Source organism: Schistocerca nitens, chromosome 11 (assembly GCF_023898315.1).
Source record: "Schistocerca nitens isolate TAMUIC-IGC-003100 chromosome 11, iqSchNite1.1, whole genome shotgun sequence".
NCBI lineage: Eukaryota > Metazoa > Arthropoda > Insecta > Orthoptera > Acrididae > Schistocerca > Schistocerca nitens.
Window position 1 is genome coordinate 189,867,578 of NC_064624.1, and position 15,888 is coordinate 189,883,465.

The 15,888-nt window shown below is 43.7% G+C and overlaps 1 protein-coding gene across 1 annotated transcript in view; it reads right to left on the reverse strand.

Annotated features, from left to right (window-relative positions):
- The window catches only part of LOC126212763 (period circadian protein-like), a 176,285-nt gene that overhangs the window by 41,403 nt on the left and 118,994 nt on the right, over positions 1-15,888 (reverse strand). The window contains exons 15-18 of the mRNA XM_049940169.1: positions 13,000-13,123; positions 7,884-8,200; positions 6,048-6,208; positions 2,747-2,910 (exon numbers count right to left, since the gene is read on the reverse strand). Of these exons, the coding sequence (XP_049796126.1) occupies positions 2,747-2,910; positions 6,048-6,208; positions 7,884-8,200; positions 13,000-13,123 (766 nt within the window). The remainder of the gene's footprint in view (positions 1-2,746; positions 2,911-6,047; positions 6,209-7,883; positions 8,201-12,999; positions 13,124-15,888) is intronic.

A 15,888-nucleotide genomic window follows, 5' to 3' on the forward strand; every position in this document is an offset into this window, starting at 1 on the left:
CACTACTCAGTTTGTATGTTTTGCTTATTTTTCTCATACTTCCACGCAACTTCTTCCTGTTTTCTCGACTGATCTGTGTTCAGTTTTTCAAGGCCTATCCACTGTGCCAACTTATAACGAAATCTGAGGGGGGTGCGATGGGGAGGTTCCCTTGTGAGGCGAGTCTTTGTGTCGATATTCCACAGACTGACGTTTCGTCTCTGGCTCATAATGGTGTACCCACATTTCGTCTCCTGTCACAGTTGAATGGAGAAAGGCGTCACCTTCATTCTCGTAATGCGAGAGGAGATCCTGGCAAATTTCAAGTCTGTGCGCTTTCATTTCAGGAGTCAGCATCCAGATTACCCATCACGCACCGATCTTCCGATAGCCGAGCAAAGCAGTAATGTGATGCACACGTTCTTATGAAATGCCGATTGTGCTTGCAATTTCTCTGAGTAATACAAGAACCATCCTGAATCAGTCTGTCAACATTTTTCTTGTGAAACTCCGTGGTTACTATCACAAGATGTCTAACTCTGTTTGTCACGCGGGTCAGATGTTTCCGCCTCAACATCTTTAAACATACTCGCCCAATGATGCACGGTACTCACATCAACACAATCATTATAAACTGCTTTCATTCTCTGACGAATCTCCTTTGGGCTGACACCATATGCTGCCAAGAATTCAATGACTGCCCGTTGCTTAAATCGCATTGACCAACCGTCTGCGCAGGGTTTCATACTTTACACTGTAACAACACAACCGTTCAATACTAAGGCTTCCCCCTGCCCACTGGAGCTCTAGAGAAGGGGCTACAGAACAAGCCAATACCTGCTGCATACCAATGCTGCCAACTGTTGAAGAGTTATGGTGGAGGAATTTCTTTTCAGTCAACCCTCATGCTATCTCTCTCTCTCTCTCTCTCTCTCTCTCTCTCTCTCTCTCTCTCTGTGTGTGTGTGTGTGTGTGTGTGTGTGTGTGTGTGTTTTTGACTGTATGGAAGCACATCACTGGAAAAAAAAATACTACTGGGTGGTCAGAAAGAGTCTGAAAAGCACATAAGGTTGCTGCAGGGAAAGTCGTGCTGAGAAATAATTGTTAAGAAAGAAATTCAGTATGTTGCACCATTTCCAAGCTATTTTCATAGAAATTAACCAATCAGGTCATTTGTGCAAATTGAAGCAGCCTGCCAGAGACAAGTGTCGCCAAATGTGTTCTTTCAATGTTTCCTCAAATTGAACAAACATAGGTTTTGCCCAGCTAGCTCGAATTTATCACTTCTGAAAAAGGCACATTTTAACTGCTAATGAGCATTTGAACAAGCAGTAACTCACAGGCCCACATATGTCCATGCATTAGACCATTTTAGTGTGTGCAAATGCTTGAATTTTGGTGTGCATCAATTCGATCAGCTAACTTCAATTCTAAATAATTTAAATAACTCTGAAATGCAGAATGAGATTTTCACTCTGCAGCGGAGTGTGCGCTGATATGAAACTTCCTGGCAGATTAAAACTGTGTGCCTGACCGAGACTTGAACTCGGGACCTTTGCCTTTCGCGGGCAAGTGCTCTACCATCTGAGCTACCGAAGCACGACTCATGTCCGGTACTCACAGCTTTACTTCTGCCAGTACCTCGTCTCCTACCTTCCAAACTTTACAGAAGCTCTCCTGCGAACCTTGCAGAACTAGCACTCCTGAAAGAAAGGATAGCGGAGACATGGCTTAGCCACAGCCTGGGGGATGTTTCCAGAATGAGATTTTCACTCTGCAGCGGAGTGCTAGTTCTGCAAGGTTCGCAGGAGAGCTTCTGTAAAGTTTGGAAGGTAGGAGACGAGGTACTGGCGGAAGTAAAGCTGTGAGTACCGGGCGTGAGTCGTGCTTCGGTAGCTCAGGTGGTAGAGCACTTGCCCGCGAAAGCCAAAGGTCCCGAGTTCGAGTCTCGGTCGGGCACACAGTTTTAATCTGCCAGGAAGTTTCAACTCTGAAATGGTGTAAGATATTGAATTCTTTTCTTAACAATTATTTCTGAGCACAACCTCCCCTGCCACACCCAAAACTTTTCAGACCACCCTGAAGATTAATGTTTTCCAATTGACCTGCCCTCAAACAACCAAATGAGGAATTACAAACCAACAATGTTTGAAGAAAGGAAAAAAGAACAAACATTGTTTCGACTCTTCCTGTCAGATTAAAACTGTGTGTCGGATCGGGACACGAACCTGCTACCTTTGCCTTTTGCAGGCAAGTTCTCTACTGACTGGGTACGATTCCGTATCTGCCCTCACAACACCACACCTTTACTTCTGCCAGTACCCCTTCTCCTACCTTCTAAACTTCACAGAAGTTCTCCCGCATAACTTGGTGGACTAGCACTGCTGAAAGAAAGGACGCTGCAGAGACACGGCTTTGCTGCAGCCTAGTGGACTGTATCCAGAACGAATTTTCACTCTTCAGTGGAGCGTGTGCCAATCTAAAACTTCCTGGCAGATGGCCAGCAAAAGACAAGGTTCTGGGTTCGAATCCCAGCCCGGTGCACAGTTTTAATCTGCTCGGTAGTTTCAAAATGGCACACACTCCACTGCAGAGTGAAAGGTTTAGTCTGAAGACACCGTTTTGTTCACAATAGCCACCTCAAATTACTATATTACCGAGCCAACACAAACACAAACCAGAATATTTTGAGCGTGCAAGGCGACGGAAGGATATACGAGTACAGCTACAGAGACGGCGGTGAGCACTAGCAGCAGGGGAGACTGACCTGGTAGGTGGACGGGTGCTGGTGGTGCTGCTGGTGGTGGTGCAGCAGCGGCTGGTGCAGCGCCAGCAGGTGTGACGGGGACGGCGGGGGCGGCGGGGCCAGCGGGTACAGCAGCGGGGCCGCCTGGTAGAGCACTCCGGCCGCCACGTACGGCAGCGGGCCTCCTGTGGCACACACAGTATGGATGTTTGCAAATATCAATATCTGGGAACATTTCTCCGACAGCGGCCACATTAGGACATTGAAATTAATCGACGGTGCGAGCTGAAAATTTGTGCTGGACTCGGACTCGAATCCAGATGCTCTGCTTCTCTGAAACAGTTGCCTCAACCACCTCGGCCATCCAGACACGTTCCCCGGGCGACCCAACTTCCCAGCTTTACATACACAAATGCAGCATCCCTGTCCGTGTGCCCCTTGCTTGCAGTGCGACCTGTACTCCTGTGAGAGGAAACAAAACCTAAGGAATCATGTTTAGTTGTCCAGCCTATCAAAACTGTGTGTGTGTGTGTGTGTGTGTGTGTGTGTGTGTGTGTGTGTGTGTGTGTGTGAGGAATCATGTTTAGTTGTCCAGCCTATCAAAATTCTGTGTGTGTGTGTGTGAGGAATCATGTTTCGTTGTCCAGCCTATCAAAATTCTGTGTGTGTGTGTGTGTGTGTGTGTGTGTGTGTGAGGAATCATGTTTAGTTGTCCAGCCTATCAAAATTCTGTGTGTGTGTGTGTGTGTGTGTGTGTGTGTGTGTGTGTGTGTGTGAAAGAGAGAGAAGGAGAGAGTGTTGGCAATCCAGATATGTTCCCCGGGTGACACTCGCACACACTCGCAAAGACACACACACATATCCATCCGCACATATACAGACGTGTGTGTGCGAGTGTATACCTGTCCTTTTTTCCCCCTAAGGTAAGTCTTTCCACTCCCTGGATTGGGATGACTCCTTACCCTCTCCCTTAAAACCCACATCCTTTCGTCTTTCCCTCTCCTTCCCTCTTTCCTGATGAAGCAACCGTGGGTTGCGAAAGCTTGATATTTGTATGTGTGTGTGTGTGTTTTTTATTGTGTCTATCTACCATCCACGTGGGAAAAATATATCTAAAAACAAAGATTCTGTAACTTACCAAACGGAAGCATTGGTACGTTGATAGAGACAATAACAAGCACACACACAAATTTCAAGCTTTCGCAACCCACGGTTGCTTCATCAGGAAAGAGGGAAGGACCATGGGTTGCGAAAGCTTGAAATTTGTGTGTGTGCTTGTTATTGTCTCTATCACCATACCAACGCTTTCATTTGGTAAGTTACAGAATCTTTGTTTCTATATGACAAAATTATGAGAAAGACAGAATGCTACTCAGCATATAAAGGAGATGTTGAGTCACAGACAGGCACAACAAGAAAGACTGCTAAACATATGAGCTTCCAGACAAAAGGCCCTCTTCTAAAGTAGACGAAACACACATAGTGGCCAGCGACAGTGGTCAGGTGTGTGCATGTTGTGTTCACATGAATGTTAATATGTGTGTGTGTGTGTGTGGGGAGGGGGGGGGGGGGTCTGGTTTAGGAAGAAGGCCTTTAGGGTCGAAACCTCACATATTTAGCAGTCTTTTTTGTTGGGCCCGTCTGCAATACATCATCTCCTCTACACAGTGAGTAGCACTCTATCCTTTTCATAACACTGTCATTCCATCTTGTACGAGGTGTGGCTAGAAAAAAACCGGACTAGTACTGGTGAAACAATAAAACGAATGCAATAAGGCTGAAAGTCGTGTGGCCTGTCACGTGACTCTCGCTCCGCCTACTGCTCGAGTTTCATCTGCCTCCTGCACTCAGTCTGCCCGTGGCGTCTGTTTTAAGTAGTTGACGTTTTGTCTGTGCGTCGGAAAATGTTGAGTGTACAGAAAGAACAGCGTGTTAACATCAAATTTTGTTTCAAACTAGGAAAATCTGCAAGTGAAACGTTTGTAATGTTACAACAAGTGTACGGCGATGATTGTTTATCGCGAACGCAAGTGTTTGAGTGCTTTAAACAATTTAAAGATGGCCGCGAAGACACCAGTGATGACACTCGCACTGGCAGACCATTGTCAGCAAAAACTGATGCAAACATTGAAAAAATCGGTAAACTTGTTCGACACTTTCCTTGTCAACTCCTGTTAACTCAGACACTGCTCTGATTGTTAAACGGCGATCTTGTCGAACAAGTTTACCCATCGCCGTACACTCGTTGTAACATTACAAACGTTTCACTTGCAGATTTTCCTAGTTTGAAACAAAATTTGATGTTAACACGCTGTTCTTTCTGTACACTCAACATTTTCCGACGCACAGACAAAACGTCAACTACTAAAAAAAGGCGCCACGGGCAGACTGAGTGCAGGAGGCAGATGAAACTCGAGCAGTAGGCGGAGCGAGAGTCACGTGACAGGCCACGCGACTTTCAGCCTTATTGCATTCGTTTTATTGTTTCACCAGTACTAGTCTGGTTTTTTTCTAGCCACACCTCGTATTTTCGACTGTTTGATTTAACATCCACAAATACATTTCAATAATGTGGATATTGCAGTCTTTGAAACATCATAACATCGACATTAAAGACAAAACATTAATCTTCAAAACTGCCAAAAAACACACTCAATCTAATTTAAGATGTATCCACTAGATGGAATTATAAGTCCTGCATGGCGGAAATATATTTGCAGCAGCATCCAGTGATCAATAAATCTGTAACTGCTACATTTACTGCCTGTCCACAACAGCTGCAAATATTGTACATCTGACAGACGGTTGACACATGCTATGATGTATACGATTGGCTTCTCGAGAAATTTGACTAGATAAATACATTGCAGGCAGAGAGAAAAGGCAGTAACTAGTATGTCGAGTATCAAAATATTTAACATCCAACCAATACAGACCATTGGAGAGAATTTGAAGAGTATTATGAAAAGAGAAACAAAAAAGAGCCTACTGGCAACTGCACATGTGAACATATTAGCCATATCAACGTTGCTCGGTTGTAGCTTCAAGAACATACACTTTCAAGATGTTTTAAAATGTTCAATGGCAGTCAAACCCATCAAGAATGTTGTCGAAATGACTGTCAGTGAGGATGAGAAACACGTCGATACATCACAAGAAAGCAAATTCCCAATAGAGGACAACACAGCTAGCTGCATTACTGAGGTTCTGTGCTGTGCAAGTTATACGCCTGTCTTGTTTTTATCCGACTGCCCTTTATCACTGAACCGTCAATAGCGACCTCGGGAAGTTGCGGTACTGTCCGGCAAAGAGCTGCACTCACCTTGCTGCTGCAGGAAGGCGGCGGGGGCGTGTGGCTGCCGGTGGGGGCGGGCGCCGCTCCCCACAGGAGTGGCGCCGGCGGAGGCAGGCGTCGGAGCCGGCAGGTAGTACAGTGGCAGGATCTGCGGGGCCGCGTGGGAGCAGCCGCCCGTGCAGAAGTTCCTGCAGCAGACGAGCAGAGTTGTCAGCTGTGTACCAGTGTGCGTAACTGGCTCACCAGACAAAATCTTAGTGACACCGCTCTAAAGAGTACTCTAGTCTCTGGAGTTTCACACATTCTGTTTTAGCTTTAATTACCATTGAACTTTTGGTCTTAACTATTACCCTGCCATAGTTAGGAATAACATTCTTATTCTGAAACTTTCTCTTGAATTGTTGTTGTTGTTGTATTTGTTGTTGTTGTTGTCTTCAGTCCAGAGACTAGTTTGATGTAGCTCTCCATGCTACTCTATCCTGTGCAAGCTTCTTCATCTCCCAGTACCTACTGCAATCTAAATCCTTCTGAATCTGCTTAGTGTATTTACCTCTTGGTCTCCCTCTACGATTTTTACCCTCCATGCTGCCCTCCAATACTAAATATGTGATCCCTCAATGTCTCAGAACATGTCCTACCAACCGATCCCTTCTTCTGATTACTGTTCAAGGTTAAAATAGATGCAATAATGCCCTAAATATGAAACTGCTATCTTCACATTTATGTTGACTAGTTTTTAAGCTAATAAGCATGACTTTTGTGCACTGTTAATAATACTATAACAATGTCTTTATTCTATGTATTTTATTATGTACATTGACACGTTCCACATCTGAGTGACTTGCTCACATGTACAGATCTATGGAACAAGTATACAAATAAATAAATCTAGTCATGTTGTGCCACAAATTTCTCTTCTCCCCAATTATATTCAATACCTCCTCATTAGTTATGTGATCTACCCATCTAACCTTCAGCATTCCTCTGTAGCACCACATTTGGAAAGCTTCTATTCTCTTCTTGTCTAAACTATTTACCGTCCATGTTTCACTTCCATACATGGCTACACTCCATACAAATACTTTCAGAAAGGACTTCCTGACACGTAAACCTATACTCGCTGTTAACAAATTTCTCTTCTTAAGAAACGCTTTCCTTGCGATTGCCAGTCTACATTTTATATCCTCTCTACTTCGACCATCATCAGTTATTTTGCTCCCCAAATAGCAAAACTCTTTTACTACTTTAACTGTCACATTTCCCAATGTAGTTCCCTCAGCATCACCCGACTTAATTCGACTACATTCCATTATCCTCGTTTTGCTTCTGTTGATGTTCATCTTATATCCTCCTTTCAAAACACTGTCCATTCCATTCAGCTGCTCTTCCAAGTCCTTTGCTGTCTCTGACAGAATTACAATGTCATCGGCGGACCTCAAAATTTTTATTTCTTCTCCATGGATTTTAATACCTACTCCGAATTTTTCTTTTGTTTCCTTTACTGCTTGCTCAATATACACATTGAATAACATCAGGGATAGGCTACAACCCTGCCTCACTCCCTTCCCAACCACTGCTTCCCTTTGACGCCCCTCGACTGTGATAACTGCCATCTCATTTCTGTACAAATTGTAAATAGTCTTTTGCTCCCTTTATTTTACCCCTGACACCTTCAGAATTTGAATCAACATGTAAGAAGCAATACCTAAAAAATAATAGTCAGGTAAGTTAGCACTTTCGTGAGACAATCCGTCAATAGTAGGTGTTTTGTGGATCTTCCTGACCTACCCAGTGATACGGGACAGGCAGACAGCCAGCAAACAGCCGTAGCAATCGAGAGAAGGTGCGATCGGCAAAACTCACCCTCGCGTCTTGCAGGGCTGCGGCGAATGCAGCGGTGTCATCGCCACAGAGAACGGCGGCCACAGGCTCAGCCCCGCACCCTCGGCGGCGGCAGGCGACCGCGCCGGGGGCGGGCCCGGCGCAGCGGCAGGCGGCGGCGCTTCGTCTCGGAGGGGCGCCGGGGGCGGCGGGGCGGCCGGCGGCGAGGGCGCGTGCGAGTGCTTGCTGGCCTTGAGCGGCTCGCCGTCCCACGAGTGGCTGCCGCTGCGCTTCGTCCCGTGGGCCGCCGCACCCGCCGGCACCTGGGCAGCCACTGCAGGAGGGGCCGCGCTCTCCACCTGCGAACGCGCGACTGTAAGTCTGCAGTGTCTTACACCACTCGGCAGGACTGACAGCAGTTGTCTAATACGGAGGTGTATCGCCAGGTTTCCTGCAGTGTCGCGGAATAGTAGAGAGTTGGGAACGTGTCAGACGGAGACTTCCGTAGAGTGTCAGACAGAGGTATAGCGTCAGCTGTACTGCATTTCGTAACTTCGCGTAAGTCTGCCGTAACACCTGAGGGGCGAGTACGACAGAGAAATCGGCAGTATAAGTGGAACGAATGCGTTCGTTACGAACGAGCACAACGTCGGGACATCGCTCGTGCTTCCTTTAAATGCGCCGGCTTTGATTCGATTCGGGGCCGGTGCGCCTGCTCGAGTCCAGAAGCAGCGCATTAGTACCGTCGGCTAACTTGGCGGGTTAAACAATTTGTGAAATCAAAACTTTTAATAATAATTTCACCTATGCTCTCATTCTAATAATGCCTTATAAGATTTTCACTGTTGTACTCATATACAGTTTGGGCGCAGTGCCCACCGAGAGTCAGTAGGGACAGTATTTTCGAGAACAGTATTTTTGCAGGAAGTCTACTTTGCAGTTGTGTACAGGCCGAATTTGTGAAAAGTTATACTACAATTCTGGAATGTAGAAATGAATAGCGTTGTTAAATTGTGGTGCTAATTCAATGAATAAACAAAAGATCAAGCGTACACAGTTGCCAGATTATTAATTATTATGTTTGTACTGAAGTAATAATAAATTCAGCCCCCAAAGCTAAGTACAAATAATGAAGGAAATTATTCCATCAGGCTGCACTTCACATTACTTTATTCTGCACTACTAGTGCACAGCACACACTCAGGTGCATTTACAAACATAACAACAAACAATCATGAAAATAATAGAGCTACAATATAAACTAACTTGGATGTAGCACTACACAAACATAGTAATTGATTATAGCAACAGACGTGGACACATTGTTCTTGTCTCACAAAAGAATCATATACTGTGAGTATTTGTCTGCAGCACGGTCACCACTGTTCATCTTTTAAAATGTAAGGTGCACAACACGACTGTGATGGTATTACCGTACCATTAAAACACCATATCTAGCACCACGAAGACATACCTTGTACTGCATAAGTATAAAACACACTTATACAAACGTGGTCAGGGAATTGTCACATGTGTAAAACTGTGCACAAGAAAACTGTGACCAGTATCAAGTCATGCACCTCACATTTTAGAAGATAAACACTGATGCCTTTGCTACACCCAAACATATGTGATATTTTGTTGAAGCAAGGACAAAGTACCCACATTCTATATTCTATCGCTTGAGCCTTGTCCCGCAGTTATGCAGGGTCAGCCATCAGTAATCAGATTTGGGATGTTAATGTTTAAGGGGTGGCCGGATGATCTTCCTGCCGCCACCCCGTACCCCTCCCCCCCCCCCCCCCCCTCCGGGACGGAATTAGTGTACCCCAACTGTCGGCGTCAGAGTGTAATCCACGGAATAGTGCGAAAGTGTTCAGATGTCTGCGAGCCGTGTAACTGAGGCGGAACATGGGGAACAGTCCAGTATTCACCTAGTGGGATGTGGAAAACCGCCTAAAAACCACATCCAGGCTAGCCGGCACACCGGCCCTCGTCGTTAATCCGCCGGGCAGATTCGATCCGGGGCCGGCGCGCCTACCCGAGGCCAGGAAGCAGCGTGTTAGCACTCTCGCCTACCCTGGTGGGTGACAAAGTACCCACATCTGGTGGCATAATTTTTTCCACATGTTGTTTGTAAGTGGAATAAAGAACTATTGTACAGGTGGTTCAATGAACTTAAGTGTGATTTGTAGAGTATCCATGTAGATGTAGATGTAGAAGTAGATGTAGATGTAGGTAATTACTATGTTTGCATAACGCTACATCCAATGTAATTTTATGGCTTTTACACCGCACTCTAGTTTTTCATTATAGTATTTTATGCTTATAGACAGAGTTGAGAATGGACCGTGCCCAAAACTAGCAGTGCAGAATAAAATATTTTGCAGTACAGCCTGGTAGTATGATGTCCCTCCTCCAAATTTATTGGGGATGTGGTGCCTACCCAAAGAAAGTACAGGGCTATTACAAATGATTGAAGCGATTTCATAAATTCACTGTAGCTCCATTGATTGACGTATGGTCACGACACACTACAGATACGTATAAAAACTCATAAAGTTTTGTTCGGCTGAAGCCGCACTTCAGGTTTCTGCCGCCAGAGCGCTCGAGAGTGCAGTGAGACAAAATGGCGACAGGAGCCGAGAAAGCGTATGTCGTGCTTGAAATGCACTCACATCAGTCAGTCATAACAGTGCAACGACACTTCAGGACGAAGTTCAACAAAGATCCACCAACTGCCAACTCCATTCGGCGACGGTATGCGCAGTTTAAAGCTTCTGGATGCCTCTGTAAGGGGAAATCGACGGGTCGGCCTGCAGTGAGCGAAGAAACGGTTGAACGCGTGCGGGCAAGTTTCACGCGTAGCCCGCGGAAGTCGACGAATAAAGCAAGCAGGGAGCTAAACGTACCACAGCCGACGGTTTGGAAAATCTTACGGAAAAGGCTAAAGCAGAAGCCTTACCGTTTACAATTGCTACAAGCCCTGACACCCGATGACAAAGTCAAACGCTTTGAATTTTTGGCACAGTTGCAACAGCTCATGGAACAGGATGTGTTCAGTGCGAAACTTGTTTTCAGTGATGAAGCAACATTTTTTCTTAACGGTGAGGTGAACAGACACAATGTGCGAATCTGGGCGGTACAGAATCCTCACGCATTCGTGCAGCAAATTCGCAATTCACCAAAAGTTAACGTGTTTTGTGCAGTCTCACGGTTTAAAGTTTACGGCCCCTTTTTCTTCTGCATAAAAAACGTTACAGGACACGTGTATCTGGACATTCTGGAAAATTGGCTCATGCCACAACTGGAGACCAACAGCGCCGACTTCATCTTTCGACAGGATGGTGCTCCACCGCACTTCCATCATAATGTTCGGCATTTCTTAAACAGGAGATTGGAAAACCGATGGATCGGTCGTGGTGGAGATCATGATCAGCAATTCATGTCATGGCCTCCACACTCTCCCGACTTAACCCCGTGCGATTTCTTTCTGTGGGGTTATGTGAAAGATTCAGCGTTTAAACCTCCTCTACCAAGAAACGTGCCAGAACTGCGAGCTCGCATCATGGATGCTTTCGAACTCATTCATGGGGACATGCTGCGCCGAGTGTGGGAGGAACTTGATTATCGGCTTGATGTCTGCCGAATCAGGGCACATATCGAACATTTGTGAATGCCTAAAAAAACTTTTTGAGTTTTTGTATGTGTGTGCAAATCATTGTGAAAATATCTCAAATAATAAAGTTATTGCAGAGCTGTGAAATCGCTTCGATCATTTGTAGTAACCTTGTAATAAGTACAATTTTTTATAATCGATTCAATTCTGCGTTATCATCTGGTGCTATTAATTCTTGGTGATGTTCATTACAGTGAAACCTCTTTATAACGTTTTTCAAGGGACCACAAATTCTGAACACTGTATAGAGGAAAACACTATAAAGAGGAAGGCTTCCAAATAATAATTATAGGGCATTACTGAAGGTCTGGATACCACTACTCAGCTTTGACAAATGGTGCCATAGATGACATTTTAAATTTTCACAACACTGTAATATGATATTCATTGCAAATGATCAATGTATCAAATGATTAGTTTTTTGTAATTAAAACATGGGGCCCGGTAGGTGGATGGCTGAAAGTAAATGGATCAGTTTGTACTGTAAAAAGTTATAACAGATTCTTAAGATATGACGACATTGTCCAAAGCTGACAGGTGGTATCCCATTCTTCAGTTGACCCAATTATAGAATATGAGCCAGTCCTCAATACTTTGTACTCCTGTGGCTGTCACGTTGTCATCCACAGCGACAAAGTCCTCAAAAGTGACAGAATCACTGCCTATTAATTCCTGAAACTCTTGCAAATCAAGTCGACGGCTTCAAATGCGTACGTTTCGAATTTCCACAATTGTCAAACTCTTCCATTATCGGCGATCTGTATCCCATAATAGTGTTGTGTGTTGAGGGGGCCAGTTCAAATTGCTTCGCTAGCTCCGCGCGACCCACACCAGGAGATGCCTCCACTTTTTTAATAACAGAAACCTTCTCTTCCAGAGAAATGTTCTTCAGCTTTTCACTCATGCCCACTGATGAAACCTTCAATAAAGTTATATCGAAGACACATTCCTACTAGACACACTGTCTGCTGCTCAGCTCACACAATACACTACGAATACAAAACATCGACTGAAATGGCGCCAAAAAGATCACAAGCAGATTGTGCGTCACATGTCACGTGACCGGGTTCCCCTGCTGACATACGAAAGATGCTGAGTGCGGGCTTTCTGAGCCGGCGCAAACTGTGATCCACAGAACGGAAAACGATGCGTCTACATCCAGTCACTTAAACATTATAAAGAGGTAAATAATTGGCCAGGGTTAAAAAAATATGAACGTTACATGGAGGAAATTGTAATATAGAGGAAACGCAGTAAAGAGGAAAATTTAACATTGTTTATATCAGCTTTTAGTCGGGACCGAATAAAACGGACGTAACATAGAGGAAAACATTATATGGAGGAACGTTATAAAGGGGTTTCACTGTAGTTTGTTCTGACTAAATCACCTGGAAATCACAAATTTAACTTTTTTTGCAAACTTCAGATAATGAATACAAAATTGTGACTAATAATCAGACGGTACTGTCAGAGACTCACGTGTGCCTTGTCTGCCAGCACCGGCAGCTGGCAGTGGTGGAGCCTCTTGCACTTCCCGTCGCCGCCTTTGCTGCGCTGCTCGCGGTGCCGCTGAACCATCCTCTTCTCCATGTCTTCGTTGTGCCTGCAACACACCCCGACCACTCACACTCTGTGACCCAAAAGTGCATCGTGGGTATAAATTACATTACTGGCCAGTTTTGACCTTAGGTCAATTTCAAATGTATGATATTGGTGATGTGTGTGTGTGTGTGTGTGTGTGTGTGTGTGTGTGTGTGTGTGTGTGTCACAAAAAAAAAAAAAAAAAAAAAAGGAAGAATGTGACATATGTATCTGGAATATTGTACATTCTGGAATGGCCTACCGTATTTACTCGAATCTAAGCCTCACTCGAATCTAGGCCGCACCTGAAAAATGAGACTCAAAATCAAGGGAAAAAAAATTTCCCGAATCTAAGTCGCACCTGAAATTTGAGACTCGAAATTCCAGGGGAGAGAAAAGTTTTAGGCTACACCTCCAAATCGAAACAAAGTTGGTCCATTGTAATATGAGACACAATTTAGGTCAAATGAATGACGATACAGCTACAGTAGTTTGGTTCGAGTCGTAAGCTTAGGAGTTAAGCTTTACCAGGTAGCCATTGCTATGCGTCAGGCGCTCCCTTCCTTTTTCATGTGCTTCGTCTGGTTTGAATTGATTGCTTATTTTTCTTTGATCTGTTAAGTGCCGTTCTCTTTGTTATAGGTGTTTACGTCACTCTAAGCTGAAAATGCATTACTGTACTGTGTCATGCATTGTTTGTTGCATTCTGATAATGAGTGTTTACGACCTGTCGCCGCTCGCGGCATGGCTTTCTTTTGTGCGTGCTACCGTGGCTTACAATAAATAAAAGAGAGGAATTGTCTCATAAGCGAAACAATGGCAAGAGACTGCTATTTGTTCTTACTTACACTGCTGTTTTCTTTGATAATGATCAACAAGAACCAAATAAAATACTGCGTATGATAGAAGATGTTGTGAAGGAAAGTTTAGCAAAAATTTTTCTCTGTTTGAAAATCTTTGCAGACGCCTCTTTAGTACATTACATTCTGCACAGAAATTAGAGTCATCTTAGATTTATAGTCAATTGCCGTGCTTCATTTCTGACTGTATCACTATTAGGCATAAGAGTAATACGAATATAAACATGACATGATATGTATATTCTTCCTTGTTTGCTGTTGTCTCACTCTAGTTTCGTAGTTTATTAGGCAGACAGGATTTAAACAAGATAGCAGCAAACACGAAAGAATACATGGCAAAATGTTTATATTCGTATTATTCTCGTGGTGAAGAGAGTACTGCATGTGATTCAAAATTCATAAAAGTTCCTATTAGTAACCATCTCTTGTCACAGGTAGGAAAAAATTCAGAACATAGAGTTGGCCATATTGACATACATCCCAAACAGTCTTGCCAGTCAGATTTTCGTAGTACATTGAAATGCTGCTACATTCGAAGATGAACAATACGGAATTTGTATTTACTTCGTTGGATAATGTATGAAAATGCAGTGGTCGAAACTCGGGGCAGAGAAAAAAGCTCATCTTCCACCCTTTTTTTTTATTTTTTTTTTAATTTATTTACTGGCGCAGAGGTTTTGGTGCCAGTATTTATCTTTGTGCCTGCAAAGCATGCCTGTGTAGCGCTACATATATTCGATGGCAGAAGTTCGTTGTGGCGGCACCTACCAACATATTTCAGAACTTCCGCTTACTTTGCACTCGATTCTAAGCCGCAGGAGGGTTTTTGGATTACAAAAACAAAAAAACAAAAAAGTGCGGCTTAGATTCGAGTAAATACGGTAAGCTGAAACTGGTCAGTAATATAATTTATATGCATGGTGCATTACAGGAATATAACTGACAGGCTACATCATTAACACACGACACTGAGGCTGTGGACCTGTACATGAAGAAATTATTTACACATGTTCCAACTCTCTGTGCTGTCAGACATTAATTTACAGAAACATAATACCACGAGCACGGCAGGAGATTGCTGGGTTAACAGACGTCCCTCGTGTTCAATCACTTCACTTTCAATAAGCAGAGTTCAGAACAAAGTGAGGTTCTCACTACAGACAGCAGTCTGACGAGCATAATGGCTGCAATCTTTGGGAACAATTTAGAAAATAGATTCTTCAGCCAATACCAAAAAAATACAGAAAATGTATCCTACTGTTACACATATGTTGGCAGTATTGAGATACTGTGTCTGAAGCTGATGGCATGGATTGCAAGTGCACTGGTAAAGGTATCTTTCTGAAATTTGGCTGAATTACTCCTTGGACATCTCTGCAATGAGTAATAGAGACGTGTTTTTAAATTTTAATTTATTCATTAGCTATTGCAAAAAACATGAATAAACTGCACAACAAAACAACATCTTTGTTTCAAATGCCTGCCATTTTATTATTATTATTATTATTATTTTTCAAATTCCAAAAAACTGTACCTATTACTCGATGCACAACATGCTAAAGATTAAAAAAACTGTTATTATTATTATTATTATTAATTTCAGATGAGACTTTCAGACTGCAGGACTTCCATTCTGGACGCACTTAATTTTGGACAGAGCAACTTCTGAGTTGCAGGGTGGGCACTAGCGGGGGGAATCATGATGACTGAATCTCTTAAAACTGGAAAAAAAAAACTGGAAATGTTGTCTAAGAATCAATACATAAATGATCTATGTTGACTGCTTCATTTACTGTATAGCACGGGTGCTCAACCTTCTTAGGCTCAAGATCTACTACTCGCAGTTTCGTCCAGTTAAGAGTTCTACTGACACAAAAGTTTATACAGGTTCAAGCACAAAACAATACCATAGTGAAAATGAACCATG